This window comes from Trematomus bernacchii, unplaced genomic scaffold, assembly GCF_902827165.1.
Source record: "Trematomus bernacchii unplaced genomic scaffold, fTreBer1.1, whole genome shotgun sequence".
Classification (NCBI taxonomy): domain Eukaryota; kingdom Metazoa; phylum Chordata; class Actinopteri; order Perciformes; family Nototheniidae; genus Trematomus; species Trematomus bernacchii.
Genome location: NW_022988007.1, coordinates 3,897,169 through 3,914,035, shown reverse-complemented (window position 1 = coordinate 3,914,035; position 16,867 = coordinate 3,897,169). Strand labels below are relative to the sequence as shown.

The 16,867-nt window shown below is 42.3% G+C and overlaps 1 protein-coding gene across 1 annotated transcript in view; it reads left to right on the top strand.

The window, feature by feature from the left end:
- Positions 1-1,887: 1,887 nt before the first annotated feature.
- Positions 1,888-16,867, top strand: part of LOC117472149 (disks large homolog 1-like) — a 47,139-nt gene continuing 32,159 nt past the window's right edge. The window contains exons 1-2 of the mRNA XM_034117283.1: positions 1,888-3,036; positions 3,850-3,981. Of these exons, the coding sequence (XP_033973174.1) occupies positions 3,018-3,036; positions 3,850-3,981 (151 nt within the window). The 5' untranslated portion in view covers positions 1,888-3,017. The remainder of the gene's footprint in view (positions 3,037-3,849; positions 3,982-16,867) is intronic.

The following is a 16,867-nucleotide window of genomic DNA, read 5'->3' as shown; positions in this document are numbered from 1 at the left end:
AATATTACGCTTGTCGGTAACGGAGTAGTGTAACGCGTTACTTTTATAATTCAGTAATCACACTACAGTTACTAACATTGCCCCGACACGCGTTACTTCGTTACTTTTATAAAATCAGTCATAATCACACTGACAGACAAGAGGGGTTTCCGCCGCAGGTTTATATGTACGTAATATGCGCGACTTGCGCGTCCACATCTCCACATGCAGTGCTGCATAAACATGGCAGAGTCAGCGATAACTTTCGAGGGGTGGAGGTATGCCCATTATTTTGAGTTCGTCCGAAGAATAGACAGGAATGTGACGGTGAGGTGCAAACTGTGTCCAGGCCAGAAGCTGTTATCCACTGCTGTAAACACCACGTCAAACCTCAACAAACACCTGCAAAGAACACATGCTAAGGTGAAGCTAATAGCTAAGGACCCCCGAACCCAGAGTGAGGATGTTGTGAGTGCGCCACCGCCGATCGAAGCAGCACAAATGAGAATTTGGAGGACCGGTAACCAAAGCAGAGATGGACAGGCTTGTAGCATCCTTCATAGTAGAGGTAATGTTGCCCATTTGCACAGTGGAATCACCATCGCATCGTTCAGAGATATACTGCGCAAAATACAGATAGCAGGAGACAGAGGACAGCCATAGTCAGAGCTATCTGGATCAGTCTTATGCGACAATGGAAACTGAACTAAAGAGAACATTTGAAACTTTAGCAGTCTGCGTGATCTGCCTGTACGGAGGGGCGGGCCGGCCCTGCGAGTAAAGTAACGAGTAAAGTAACGAGTAAAGTAACGAGTTACTTTATGTAGAGAGTAACGAAGTAGTGTAATATATTACTTTTTTTTTAAGTAATATGTAATATGTAATATATTACTTTTTTTTAGTAACGACCCCATCTCTGGCCGCCACGTACAGATGGCAACACCCAGAAATATTCACAAATATAAAACAAATATTCAGAAACTGTAATGAACAATGACTATTATTTATTTCAAGAACTTTTATTTACAGAAACTCAACATTTCTAATCTGTGTGACACAAATATGCACGATTTTTTCCCCTATTTATCTCAAAATCGGCCTTCAGGGGAGCTCCCCCCCTCTTTAGGGGAGCCAAGCTCCCCCTGGCTCCCCCTATTTCGAACACTGGGTGGCCCTGTATAATAACGTCATATTAAATACAGTCATTTGGTCTTTAGCAACAGCTTGTGAGAGCAGCGCATTCATCGGTGTTCGTTTTAATGCTGCCAGTTTGTTGACGGCCTGTGTGTTGATGGGACTTCTCATGCTCCCTAAATGTTTCCCCTGCCTTTCGCCAGTTGTTAAACCCTGCTTTCACAAAACTCCCATCCCTGATCTTGTCTGCACTGACGAGCTTCTTTTCTATAGCAGAGCAACAGAAGAAGCACACTGCATTATCAATTTCTCTTATATAGTGAAGCTCTTTATAGACTGCTTACACTAAAATGCTAACTCAAAAATAGTAACTCAAAATAAAACGTTTGTATTGATTTGTTTAGTGAACTTTTTGGCGTTGCAGTTACAACTCTCCGCCAACAGATGGGGTGCTGCAGCCCCCTCAGTACCCCCCCTTCCCGCGTCCATGTTAATAACTATTTTTTTTTTCCGAGGGAAGGGGTGGGGGTCAGAGGGCCTAGGTAAAAGTCACGGCTCGCCACTGTTGCACATTCATCAAACACATAGGCTTCATGTAGGGCTGATAACAAAGGCTGTTGTGCAATTCTGTCTCAAGGCTACAAAAAAAGGGAAACGTTTTATTGTGAAACTCTTAAGCGGAAGTCCCGTTTCTTTTTGTGGCTAGCTTGTTGATGGCACTAAAATCTGTTGGTGATGCTGTCAGTCCATAAGGCTAGCACTACAGTACCTGCTTAAAGAATAAAGATATGTGGCAGCGCTAGGACAGTGCTGTTTCACATGAGAGGAAGTATCCAGCGAATGCATGCTCACAATTTTCCGGAATATGAATATACATGGAGTTATTTGAGAGCCATGCGTTTTCTTCCACAGTTGACAGGCAGGTATTCTCCCACAGCCAGCCTCGCACCGGGGAAGCATCTGATTCGGCACCGCCGCTGGATGGTGATTTAGCATGAATGCTAGCTAACTAATGAACATCACGCTGTTTATGAATCCGTAGAGGCAGCGTTAACATGCAGCGCGAGAGGATTTGATACATTTCATCCATTGTCGTTATTCGCTTCATGGGGGGCACACGCATGCCCGTCCAGAAGTCAGAACCTCCAGACAGAAACTCTGATGTGACGTCAGCCGGCATTTTTTTTTACCAAAGGAACCGTGAGGCGAGGGATTCTTTTTAAACATTAATTTGAGTGTGAAGGACGCTTTACCCTGTCTTTTGTCTTGTGGGCAGGTAAAGGAGACTCCAGGTATGCACTGTCAGACCGGATAATGTTGATACAGTAAATGGAGCAGCTCTTCAGACAGAACCGAGCCAGGACTGTCCCCCTCCGGCTGCGTGTGGACCTGACAGCTCCTCTGAACCAGGTCTCCTACACCCTCTGCACCTGTCTGTAAGGACTCCACCCGTCTGTCCCGAGGTCTGTGTGTCCCCTTACCCGTCTATCCGGAGGATGTTTGGACCAGCAGGGAATCATTTATGACAAGGCATGGCTGGGATCTGCCTTCTCTTCAACCAAAGGAAGTTATTTTGTGTGATGTGAACACTGACATAAGTCTTACACAACATTACGTTCCAAAGTATTCTCACACCGAGGACCCTTGCCTTGTGTTACAGGGGGCCGTATCTCTCCTCCTGTAGATCACTGCTGTGTTGTCATCAGAGACGGGACTCCTTGAGCTCAAATTTGTGGAATTCATATTTTCACCATTTGACACAGATCCTCTTCTACAGTGCTTGGGGAGAACTCTTTTTTTTAAACCATCCCCATTTATGTTATCCCACCAAGAAAAAAAGAAGACCATGAACTGAAGGCTGAACTGGAAGCCTTAGTGAGAGTCAAGTTTACAGGGAGGTAGCCATGCCTATTAGAAAAAAAGGTGAGTTACTGTGCCACAGGTAATGAGCTGTAGCCTATCAAGCTTTCACCAGACCATGTTCTACATATGAACATTGTAGATGTCACCTCATCAATATTCGTTCATAATTTTTTGTTAGTCCCTTTCCTGTTTTAACACGACAATGCTGCCTGCACAAATAGTGCAGGCAGTAGTTTTTTGTTGTTGTAGTTTTCTGTGGAAGAACTTGCCTGCATAGAGATTTTATCACATAACACTTAAACGTTGGACCTCTTCTGGCTGAATGGGAGCAAAGCTCTGCAGCCAGGTTCCAAAATCTAGTGGAGAGCATAAAGCACAAGAGTAGAGGCAGTTATAGCAGCACCTTCAGGCCCATGCTTTTGAAAGTGGTAAATGGACTGCATGCATATAACTCTTTTCCAGTCTACGCAACCCCTTAAAGCGCTTTTCGAACACAAGGCAGCATTCACCCGCTCACACGGATCCACACAGAGGCAGGGGCTGCCCTACAAGGTGCACCTGCTCAGAGAGACTAACATTCACACACTCTCACACAGTGTTGGTCAGTGGGAGTTACTTGAGTTTAAGCATTGAAATGTTGACAGCAGGGGATCGAATCACCGGCCTTCTGCCTGGAGGAGGACCACTCTACCTCACAGTCGCACCCTCAATATCTGATGTATCACATAGTGCTGGCCTTTAGGGGTAGCTGATGTATTTTTATATGGTCTATGTTTTTTTATATACAGTTTTAATGTTTATTTTAGTGTAAATGTATATTTTTAGACTGAAAAAACAAAGCAAAGCGTGTGTTGTGTGCCCTCTGTGTTGCAGACACAGCGCGGGCCCTCGGGCTGTTGGAGGAGTACTGCACTAAACTGAGGAGGCCGGAGGAGCAGCAGCTCAAAACTGCCATCCAGAGAGTCATGGGGATCTTCAAAAGCAACCTGTTTGGAGCTCTTCTTGGTGAGTCATTAAAGCACAACCAATACACCAAGCTGCTGTCTTTCATGTCATATTGTAGGGTTTGTCAGAAGTAAAAAGTCATTCAAAGCAGTGTCATTTTCTTCATAGTATTAAACTTCAACATACCTGGTTCTGTACTAGCCTACTATGTCTTAATTAGCGTTTAATAATAGATTCATTTTGAACCTGTGATAAACCAGAAACAGATGGATTATCATAAACAGGTGTTCATTGGGACGGGCTGTCGGGGCTCAGCCGACACGTAGGCCAGCGCTCCGGCATCATCCACCTCGCTCGTCTTAAACTGTTGATATGTTTACTCGTAGAAAACGCAGCTGTTTATCAAATAAAGCTCTCTCTAAACTTACAGCCAGACTCCAGCCAGAGAGAGAAGTTTGGGCTGTGTTGGAGAGCTGTGATCCCAGCGGTGTGATGTCTCTCTTCTCCCACCATGAGAACAAGAGCACACAATCGTCTATCCTCTTATTGTTGATCAGGGTTCACCAGATTGGTACATTAAACAAAAATGAGTTAAGTTTTGGTTAAAATGTTTCTGTTATTTTTCCATAGTTTTTTAAATATTACAATGAAATTGAAGTATAAAGCAATATTACAATATTTTACATTAGCTAGGTTGTATCACAACAGGTTAGATAAAGCAGTGCTCTGTTTAATCAAGCCTCACCACATAACGACAGCAGCAACTCAACAGTTCAGGGACATTTTATTGGTATTCTGCAACACACGGTTGCTCGACAAAAAGCAGTTTTTATGTTACACAAGAAGAACAAAACAAATGTAGGAGAAATGTGTTCCTGTAGTGCATGTTTTAGCAGGAGGAATGTCAACAGCAACACAAATAATGATGAATTATCTTGATGGATAATTTGACAGCAACTGATTTTATATTGTCAAACCTGTTTGAATTATTCTCATAAGCCTAGCTTTCAGGTGGTGGACACCAGAGAGAACCTGCCCAGTCAGGAACCCGGGCTAACCCATTAAAGTTCTAGATGACACTAATATTTTGGTTATTTTTATATTTGTTTCGCCACAATATTTCATTACTGTCAAAAACATAAAAATATATACAGTTTTTCCCTGACGAAATTCAATGCTGTGAGCTAATTGCACTGGATACTGTGTATATATAAAGATGTTGGCTGTTTCTGATTGTGCAGTCTGTACACTGACCAATAGGACTGCCAAATGTTCACACACAATTAAGAACTAACTTGAAATATTATTGAATGATGAAAATCCAACTTGCGTAGCCTTATGCTAAGATATGCTGTGTAACAAATATTATTATTACATTACATTACATGACATGTCACTTGTTAGACGCTTTTATCCAAAGCGACTTACATACTCAATACTGTGGGCAATCACCACAGGAGCAATTTGGGCTGAAGTGTCTCAGGGACACAACGACATGCTGATTGCAGTGGGGTTTGAACCTGTGCCCCCCTGATCCGAACACATACGCACTAGACCACTGTTCCACACGCCTCCAAATATGGGGCAACTTCCTAATCTAGGTAACCTCTCATACTTTGTGTTGTGGTTGTTTTATTGCAGGCAGTTGAGTTTATAGTGAGCAAGCAAACACCTTTATCCACAACTTTTTTAACTACAGTGTTGAATACAAAATCCTTGCACACAATACCTTTCAGATGATTGGGTGTCATGACTATCCTTTCAACAGAGCCATCATAAAATGTACGCATGCCCTTTGCTGAAGTACTAGGTGCCCTGTTAATAATGAGCTATATTATAGGCCTGACTTTGAGTGCGATGAGCATGCACTGCAGACAGTGCAAGACAAGACAAGACAGACAAGACAGACAAGCTATAAGGATGTGTTCACGCGCTGTGGGTCAACCTCATGATCTCCACACCACAAGGCCGCTACACACCAAGCCGATTTCGGCCATCGATAGATGTCTGGCCGTCGATGAGCGTCGTGTCGCCCTACTCAGATTGGTGTGTCCCGCACCGTCGTGTATTTTCGGCCCTGCATGCCGACACCTTCCGCTGCCGATTCAACATGTTGAATCGGGAGGCTGTCGGTAAAAGGCCGTCGACAAAATAAATCATTCTGATTGGCTGTTCAGCTTAGCGAAACACTATTTGCCTGAATGGGAGTGGAGCAGTACAGTACTTAAGTAAATGTACTTTGTTACTGTCCACAATCTGCCTAGAAGTATTTTAATGTTGTAGCTGTTCAAGATGGTCATTTTAAAATGTTTTAAAAATATACTGTTAGTAGTTAAACCAATAATAATGCTACGGCTGCAACTGACAGTTATGTAGGCACATTTTTATTTCATCTTAACGCTGTGTGATTAAAAGAATAAACACAAATAGCAGGATAGGCACACATATTTGCTATATCTTTCCCCACTGAAAAGGCACTGCACCGATACTGTTAAAATATTGGCATAGTTCATCCCTGTGCTGCTTGGCTCGAGCTGTAGCATGTAGCTATTTGTTGTTTGTATATCACGCAGTCTGTCTTCTGGTTGCCTCTTTTGAATGACGAATACACACTACCGCCGCCTGCTGGTAAGGAGAGTTATTGTGACTCACGCATGCCCAGTGCGTACGTGCTACTTGGCCGTCGGCTGAAGTCTTTGCGGTGTGTTCCAGTGCGACTGTTGGCCAAGACGCAGGAGACGTGAGGCGACACAACAGTCGGGTCCGTCGGGACGTGTTCTTTGGTGTCAGTTTGGTGTGTAGCGGCCTTTAAAGGCTCTGACCACCTTCCTCTGTGGGGTTTTGGAATTGTCATTTCCTAAACCTAAACCAACAACTGTAATGTGCTCTACTGACCAAGACTGAAATCAGGCCAGCCTGGAGTCACAGCGTGTGGACAAACCACACAATGACTGGCTACAGGTCTTTGTAAGAGCCAGCTGCTTCCAGTTGAAATATTTCTGATATACAAGCTTAGATTATCTATACTTGTTCTTGTTCTTCACTTAGATTTGAGCCAATTTTTAAATGTTTTTCTGGATTTATTTGCCTGACATATATTATGAGCACAACTTTCAGTCAAATACGTAAAAGAGAAATGTAGTAGGTACAATTATTCCCTGTTTTATTAAGATTACAGTAAAATAAATGCTAGTGAGTTATCCGAGCGGCCCACCTCGGTGCCGCAAGTAAATACCGCGAGGAAATTGTCGACGGACGGACGGACGGACGGGTGCTAGTGACTTATCCGAGCGGCCCACATCGTCCGACCGGCCCACTTCAGTACCGGCCCATCGGGATTCGTCCCGAACGTCCCGATGGCCAGTCCGCCCCTGCCGGTGTTCCAGGGAACTCACCAAGTGTCAGAAAACACAACCCTCTCTATTTTCCTCCATACCCAAATCTCTAAAAAAGGGGCTGCAACGGATCTGATAAAAACTGATCCAGATTTGAACACCGTCCTGACGTCAGGACAGTGGCGCTACGGCTATTGGGCCAACTCTCCACCTATCAGGGGAATGTGGGGTTGGGCCACGGCCGGCCATTGCCGCTCGAAAGCGCTGGAGACGCTGTAGTACATATGCCAGGCCTGTAAGTGGCGCTGTAGTCTGCCACAAAAGCAGCGAAGAAGACTTGGTTACCATGGTTACCCTTCTGTTTATTCTCCGCTGTGGCTTTTTGTCTCCCTCCCCGAGGCAAGCGTTTGCTCCTGCTGCTTTAATTCAATGCAATCCCTCCCCGTCGAGGCAAGCACTGTAATTCTCTCCGGTTAGTCCACCAGCAGATGACAAACACCCACCTCTCCGCCTCTTCCAAGGAACGAGGGGACCGTGCGGCAGAGTTTCAGTTTCAGTTTGTTTCGCCGGTCAAGATGTCCGTTAAAGTTGAAATCTTCCGGACAAAATTAGAAAAGTGCCGGTCAAAGGTCTTCTTTGTTATTTATTGAGCTTTAAAACAAATGAATAACGACTCTATATAATAAAACACGGAGGACGGAGATCTCTTTTTCTCCCCCTCTTCTGACAGCCCAGCAGCTGATCAGAGCACGTTTCCCCTCTCCTGCAGGGGGGCGTGGTCAGCAGAATCAGACCCATAGACAGCAAACAGCACATAGAGCGAAATGAGGCATGGCTAAAATGCATGATCTGTTTGGTATTTTGAAAACAGAAACGTATAAATATACCTTATATAGGTATGGCCCTACAATATATCATTTAAATATAGCATGATAGGTTTCCTTTAAAGTACATGTTGTAAAGGGCGCATTACAAATGTTTTTCCTAATTGGTCAATAAATAATAGTTGCTTCCACGGCGTACCAATGGCTAGAACTGCTGTGACAGCAACATAACTAAGAATGACGGCAGTACTGATCGAGGTTTTCCGTAACTGTCCAAAAGTCAATGTTTGTTGCCCACAGCTGAATGATATGATGCAGTCCCTTGATCCTCCTTAGCAACGGTCTTGTAATCCTGAGTAGCGGTGTGTTAGCGAGTATTAACACCCTCTGAAATGTCCAAATTGACCAATCAGAATCGTGTATTCAACTAAGTTGGTGTAATCATACTGTATTTGTTTATTAATCGCAAGTGATCGCAAGTGATTGCCCACAGTATTGAGTATGTAAGTCGCTTTGGATAAAAGCGTCTAACAAGTGACATGTAATGTAATGTAATGTAATGTAATGTAATATAACAGTCCATATAACAATAATGATAATGTGAACATTCAGTATATAACAAGATGGATACAAGATACGTTTGTTGGAATCATGTTGTTTTAGTGTCACTGTCCCTTTCTATCATCCTTGTAGTATATCTTTAATTGTCCTGTATTTTAATACATTACATGTTACTTGTTAGACGCTTTTATCCAAAGCGACTTACATACTCAATACTGTGGACAACCCCCACAGGAGCAATTTGGGGTGAAGTGTCTCAGGGACACAACGACATGCTGACTGCAGTGGGGTTTGAACCTGTGCTCCCCTGATCCGACCCGGCGCCGTGGGAGGGCCAGGCACTTTACCCCTGCTTACACCTATATGCCGTGAGCTGATTATCGAGCCTTCATTGTAACAGTCACGGGTGTACTGTGTGTGTGTGTGTGTGCGTGTGGAGAGTGTTGCAGTAGAAAATTCCACTGTAGCGCCGGTACATTAATGAGAAACCCTACATGTTTGAGCACCCTCTAGGAAACGTCAAGCTACCCCACAGCACCCCCAAAAGAAAATCTCGGGCCGTGGAACATGACGGTTTTGTGTGCCCTCCCATGAAAATCATATGGCAAATCTGTAGATTTGTTCTGGCGCCAGGTCTGCCCCTGATCCGAACACCAACGCACTAGTCCACTGCGCCACAGCCTCCTGAAGCCAAAAGCTATTCCAGACTATGTGATAATGTTACTGACACCTCAGCACTTTCTCAGCTCCCAGTTTGCACCTCCTCGACTCCTTGCCTTGCTTCTTAGTCCCGCCCATGGGAGATGCGAGCAGTGGAGACGACGCATCATGAATATCAAGAAATGTTCTTGAAGTGGTCACTTGAAATTGGTGTCAACTAAATATGACGGTAGGCACCGCTGCACAGCTGTCCATAGTTTTGTTATACAATGACTGTCAAAAGTTATGGGGACAATCTTTTTCACAGAATGGATTGAACCATGTAATGGCCTCAGAAATGCTAAATAATAACAACATTAGCCTATGGCCCAGAATCAAATAATACATGTATTTATGTAATAGATTTTAATGTAAACTTACGAACAGCAGATCAGAGACAAAATATATTTGTAATTGCTTTACCTTTTGTCTGGATTTCTACAATGACTGAGTCAATGACTGTAAACAGAATTCACTGCACATGCCTATTTTCTATGCTTCTATACAAGGAAGGCTATTGAAACACAGGTTCTGGCAATAATTACACAACCCAAAAATAATAAGGGCCTGAATGTAAACCTCTTTTTAATTAAACTTGATTTCTTATCACACTTTTCATTAGCTTCCTTGCATGTTCCTTTATTCAAAAATCAGGGTAATAATCAAAAATACATATTTTGCAAATAATAGATATTAACTGTGTGGACAAACTCTTATTAGAACACGTTTCGTTTAATGTGTGGATTATATTTTATAATCTTTCCCTCGTTTGAATGCTTACATAATATCCTGCAACAGATGTTCTCCAGGAACACACTCATATCTTTCTTTCTCATAATGTTGTGCATAAAGAAATGTTCCTACAAAGAAAAAAACATTACTTTTCACAAATGACCAACATTAAGTTCACCACTTGGTCATTTACTCATAAATTCTCCATATGAATATTAAGTACGTTTTTTTTATGGCCTATTTTTTGTTTTTCTTGATCATTGCAAGGCTTTGTGGTCATTAGTACACATTTTTTTTAATTCATTACTCATTCATTAAATATCTTATAAAATCCTTTGACAGGGATGATGACAAACAATTGGTCTCTGCAATCAAACAGAGTTACAACTGCAATGGAATAAATGCCTCCATAAATAGATGTAATCATCTTACAAAGCATTAGGTGCTGTCTAATCCGGCCAGTGGCCTGGGCGCTCCAGCTAAACCCCCTCCCTGCAGAGTGGATCCCTGTGTGGATTAACCCTTTCACCATGCCCACTCCTCAATTACTCTGCAAAGTTGAAGGCTTTACTGCTGTGCCTTCAGTGCCAGCTTTTACTTCCTTTGCTTTAAAGGTCTATCAAGTTGCCAAGGTCACCCCACATCTTCTCAATTATGAAAATGAGGATGTCGTTAATGTCTCCTTCACACGATCAATATTCATTTGGTGAAATCCAAAATGAATACCTTTATCAGCTTCTTAAAGCTACATCTCTATTTGAAATGTCCACATGTCTGTGTCATCACTTTTATGTGAGCACGCCTGCTTCCTACAGAGCCCAGTGTCATGGTGCAATTATATTTCAGTAGTTTTTTGTGTGTAAATATAATGTAACTGATTGTGTTCAAATGGCTTATGAAATAATCTCATATTGATCGCAGGCCTCTGAAGTGAATTAAATTAAATAAGCAAATTAAATAACAAATTAACCTCATCTTAACTTATTGGTTAATGATAATTAGACATGTTAACATGCTATCTTAGTTAAACTAAGATGGTGAACATGATAAACATTCTACTTGCTTATAATATACATATTATATTATCTGCTTTGAATCTTTGGGTCAAGACATTTGAAATCAAATTATTTCCATTAAAAAGTTTAAACACTGACTGACTTCATTAAAAGATATGAACAAAAATAAACAAACAGCTTAGTCACAATGTGCTTGAGAATTGCCAAACAGTGATATTAAAATACATTTTAGTTGACTGTTGCGATAGACTTGGCATTCTTGGTAACATAATATGTATGGATAAAATGTAATGTTGCAGCTGTAAACTCACTAACGATGCATCCAGGGGATGCACCTTATTTATTTACTTATATAACAGGAAAATCCTTAGCTGTTAGAGAAATTCTTCTGTATGTTCTTTTTAACTAGCCGCTAACAGGCAGTGGATGCTGATACTAAATAAACAATTTGTTGACCTGCAGATTACTGTTTTGTGTGCAGCCTGACTGACTTTAGTAGAATTTTGCAATCCATTTTAGGATATTAGATATGATAAATGGCAGCCATTCCAGCCATGCCTTTGTTCATTCTGTGGTGTGTATCTTTCTAAAGCTTGGTTTTGTAATGGTGGCCTTTCATGACAACTCATTTTGCCTTGCCTTTCAAAGGTACTGAACATGTTTGCGAAATTCTGCCGTTAGCTGTTTGTTGGTTATGACAAGACTTTGTCGAACTGACCAGAATGGACTTCCCTGACCTGAAAAGGGAACATCTCAATTATATCACAGTCAACCTGGAACACGCTCCAATGGAATTTGCTCACCTGAGGGAATTGGAATCTCAGGTGGGATTGATAGGGTCCTGATCTCATAATAGTTGTCTGACGATATGCCAAAGAAGGATTTTTAATAAGCTCTATAATGTTTTGATGAACAAGGCTGGTGGGTCCTTTTAAATAGGAAGTGTGTCCTCCCTGAGAGGGTTCCTTTCCTGGGAGGCTTCATTTTCTTTAATCTACTCAGTGTTAATTGAATCTTACCCAGATAGACTGAAAACAATTATCTTCAGTACTGATACTTGTATGTAGTCCTTTTGGATTTGGTGTCTACTTTTTGCACTGGATCATGGAATTTAATGAGTTTGTTGGAATGTGTATATTTACATTTTTATATTTCAACATATTTCAAAAGCTTTTGTATCTTTTTTACCTTTGGTTTGTCCTATAGTTTGCTCTAACACCTAACAACCTTGTTGTAGTTTTCAGTTGGCTTTTGTTTGGTGTCAGCCATTATGCAGTGGATTTGTGGTGCGAAAGCAAAGTTAACCAACTCCGGACTGTGCGATATTAGATATGGGAATGATCACTGTTGAGAAAGCGATGTGTATTAGCAACAAGTTAATGCAAGATTATTTGGGAACTACGGTTTTATTTATATGCATCAGCACATGGGTTGATCAGAAAGTAAAAGGTGTTCAAACACAGAGTTGTTGTGCTTTTTGCCCTACCCTTTATTTTGTCAATTGCTCAATTAAAAAGTGAAATGTTGGGACAACACAAGCCCTTTTTCATCCTATTTCTGTCTGTCCATCATCATATATGATATGTTATGTCTTATTGCAATATGGGCTAATAAAGCTAGCTTGTGTGTCACATCAGTCATGCTTAATCTTGTGATTTAGTATAGCTCTAACTGTTGCAAGCCATGTCAAAGGTCACAAGAGTCATTGGTAGGTTTTAAGGGTTTCATGTGTACTTAATGGATTACGGGACTTCTCTTGAGCTTTGGATCAGAGATCATCTGTTTGAGCAGTTGTTAAAAATAAATTACTACTGTTTGTATATTTTTCCTCTGGACAGTGGTGGGTTTACAACATCACAACATTGGACTAGATGCGTTTGAACACACCTTTACAGTCAGTGAAGGTTTCTAATTTCTCTAATTTCCCCTCCTCGACTTCACGAACCCTCGGTCCTCCGGTAGTGACCCGGAAAATTATTTCAGTGCGCCATGTTGAAGGACATCTCATTTCTCTAAATGCACATCAAGGACCGAGGATCGAGCATCGAGGAGGCTCTCTGGAGAAGCTATAATCGAGGATACACTGATGGTTCCTCCCCGGATCCTCCGTGGATGTATTTCCGGCAACAGAGATGTTTAAAAGAGTCGTGACGCACGGCCAGACTTATCTCAGCCAATGACAGCTCTGCATGCATCCCCTGGATACTATTTTATTAACTGCTTGAATCGTGACGCGATGCTTACAGTGAGAACAGCTGTGAGGTCCGTGCAGAAAGCAGAGCAGTGTGTATAATATATCACTCGGTATAACAGGCCTACATTACTCTCTTTTTTTGTATGCTTTAGTTTAGTAGATATCTACAAACACAGAGTCGATATTTTTACACAATGGCTGTAGCCTGATATATATGATATGCTTTAGGAGCTGTAGGTGTGTGTGTGTGGTATAGGGATGTTAAGATTCACCGATTCGCATTGGTGCACCGGCATAAACGTTCAGAATGCGAGTGCACCGGTTGAAAGAGTGCACATCGGCTACAGTTTGGGTTGAACTCGCGATGCATCGATTGTAGCGTCTTTGCATCGGTAAAAAACCGATTCATTCATATAATATCCCCTCATCCTGTCAGCACTCAGCAGAGACGATCTTTGATCTTTGCTTCGCCACTACGGAGGCAGAGAGTCTCAGTTATCAACACACATGGAAGTCGAGGAGAAAGAGAAACACAGCGCACCGAAAAATACCTACAAATCAAACGTTTGGCAACTCTTCGGATTTTTCAAGAAAGACGGACAACTTGAAAAATCGCTCACAAATTGTAAACGATGCCATGCTGCTATAAAGTACACAAGTAGTACGAGGAACTTAGCGACGCACTTATGGCGCGTTTCCACTACAGCGCGCAGCCCGGTTTAAGAGGGCTGTGACGTCAGCGGCCCGTTTGTGGTTGCGTTTCCACTTGGCCTAGTACCGGCCGGCTGGTCTTAATTCTCAGTTTTTCTGGCCTCATAAAATCGTGGGGCCAGGGCCGAGACAACCGGGCTGAGTTTGTGACGTCAACGCTCTCGGCTGCTGATTGGTCGGAGAGAATCGTCACAATCTGCGCGCGAGATAATCCATTTTTACAAACAGCATTTTTGTTAACAGAGGAGCTACAACAATGGCAAAGAAAAGCACACCATGGTCGGTCGAGGAAGTGACGACGTCCATTATATTGCAGATGATAAGGTCCAGCGGGTGCTCGACGGGACAACTCGCAATATCAAAGTCTTTCAGGAGGTCTCTACACAGACACTGGACTCTCCAACGGCGTTACTGGAGTCTGCATGGTACGTTTTTGCTAACGCTGTTATTTGCTTGAAAGCTTTGTGTCCCTGCTTTGTGTCCCTATCTGTTCTAAAGCTCACTTCTAACAAATAAGTCTATTTTATCCTTACATTTATGTTCGACAACCCCGATGGAGCCCCGAAGGCTAGCTAGGCAGATAGCATTAGCGAGAGCTATTGTTTGCTAACACCATATGTGCCATTGTTTACGTTCAGTTTGTCTTTTCTATAGTTGTTGTTGCTATTTATAGTATTGTGCTGCAGTAGTTTGTGGAATTTACAAGTCATGTTTCTGTTCTAGATGATTACATTGGGACTAGCGAGGAGGAACAGTTCCGAACAACGTCCTCTGCATCAACAGCACAAACCGAGGAGGAGAGGATCTGGCCCTGCAGGAACGGCAACTGGCCCAGCAGAATCAATGCCATGTCTTATCTTATTGCTTGTTGATAAATAATTGCACCCACCAGCGATCGCACAGAAAGATGGCATCATCTAGGCGTCCCTCTGCAGTCAGAAATATCATAAACACCATCGTCCACAAAGCACTGTACAGGGGTTTATGGATTTAAGAGAATACTTATCACAGTGAAACCTTTATCATCTGTTGCAATTAAAGCAAATAAGAGAATAAATACTTGGTTAAATAATACATTTTAACTCTTTAGCAGGACAACTCTGCATACTGTTTGAAATTGAGTTTGCTAGCTTGAGGTCCTCCTCTAAAACATAACATTACATATTTTGTAATGGTATTAAGAATACATGATAAATACATGTAGAAAAATTACTCAATTGTAATACCCTCGTTGTGCTAGACTCAAACACATTGCTTATATATTTCAAAGAGAAGAGAACAAAAGAAAACACCTATACAAAGAGAGTGGTGCACAGCGCTTAATATTTACTTGCACTATATTTCTGTTGATCTGGGTTATTGTGTTGCACTGTTGGAGGAGCCTGTGACCTAAGATGTTCATTGTCATAACTACACTAGCTATGTTCGTATGACAAAATAAAAAAACCTTGAACCTTGAGGCTGTGTCTTTCAGACAAACCATCATAATCATATTATTTTATGCTGTGGATACTTTAGCCTCCATCCATGTTAACAATTTTTTACACTTGCATTTATGAATATAGTTCTGTTGTGTTTTACACTTTTGTATTTATGTTTATAGTTTGCTTTGATATTTGCTTAATTTATTAGATTATTATTATGGGGGCAGTACTGGTGCTTGAAATTCAAATATTTACTAAATAGTCAATTCTGATAACATTTTTTTGGTTTAAATAATTTGACAAACACATGTATGTGAAAAAGAAAAGATGTATTTATGTTCAATACAATACAATGAATATTTAGGTATTACACGTAGGTTTTCCTCAGGCATCCTGAAGTTCTCCACCCACTGAGTGTGTGAAAGATGGAACAATCACATTCCACCACTCGGTAGCTCGGTCGGTAACTTCTGAAATACACAAACAAAAGCATACATATTTTAATACGTAAAAGTGGTAGCTACAATTAATTAAATACTTGAAATACTTTGGTCGTATAGGGAGCGTGAGCCTAAACACATTGCTAGTTAGCGAACGTTAGCTTACCAAGTAGCATTGTAGTTAGTAGTGATTCGAGTCGTCCTGTAGTCTCTGCGGCGTAGGAGGACTGCCCGAACTCTCGCGTCAGCTTCTTCTATACCTCGTCTTGCTATACGTCGCCTCTTTCGAAACAACTCTTGTCTATTTCTTGTGATAATAAACCACACAGCAAAAAACAAGCAAACAATCGCTTTCACATCTCCATTGTTGTGTCGCATTGAAGATGACGTCACGGCAGTTTTAAGCAGCGTCGCTCCGCCTACACTGTGTTACTATAGATACTGACCCGGTTCCTAAACTGTAATGGAAACGCGCCACAAAGTGAGCTGGTCCTAACGAGGCCGGGCGCGGCCAAAGGAGGCCGAGCGGGGCCGAGCGAGGCTGTGTAGTGGAAACGCGGCAATAGAGGCGACATGGGGTCTGCGGCTGAAAAGAGAAACCTGAAAGTTATGCTGCGTTCACACCGGACGCGATGCGATGTTTGGGGGCGGCGCGATTACATGTAAAGTCAATGCAGAGACGCGGACAGACGCGAATTCGCTCCGACGGCGCATGAAGCGGTGGACGCGGTGCGAATCACGCGATTGAGGCGATTGAACGGTGCCGCGTTAAACGCGAGAGTTCAATTTTTTCAACTCGAGCGTCAAATTCACGTGACGCGTTCTCGCGGAAGCCAATCAGCGGTGAGGATCTCAGCCTGCCGTCACTGACGTTCAACCACACAACATCAGCCGTTAGCTGTTAGCAGTTAGCACACAGAGCTCACAGCTCCTCATATCTGTTCAGAAACTGGACAAAAGTTAAACAAGTACAAACCACAGACTGTCTGTGCCATGGTGAATACAGTCGC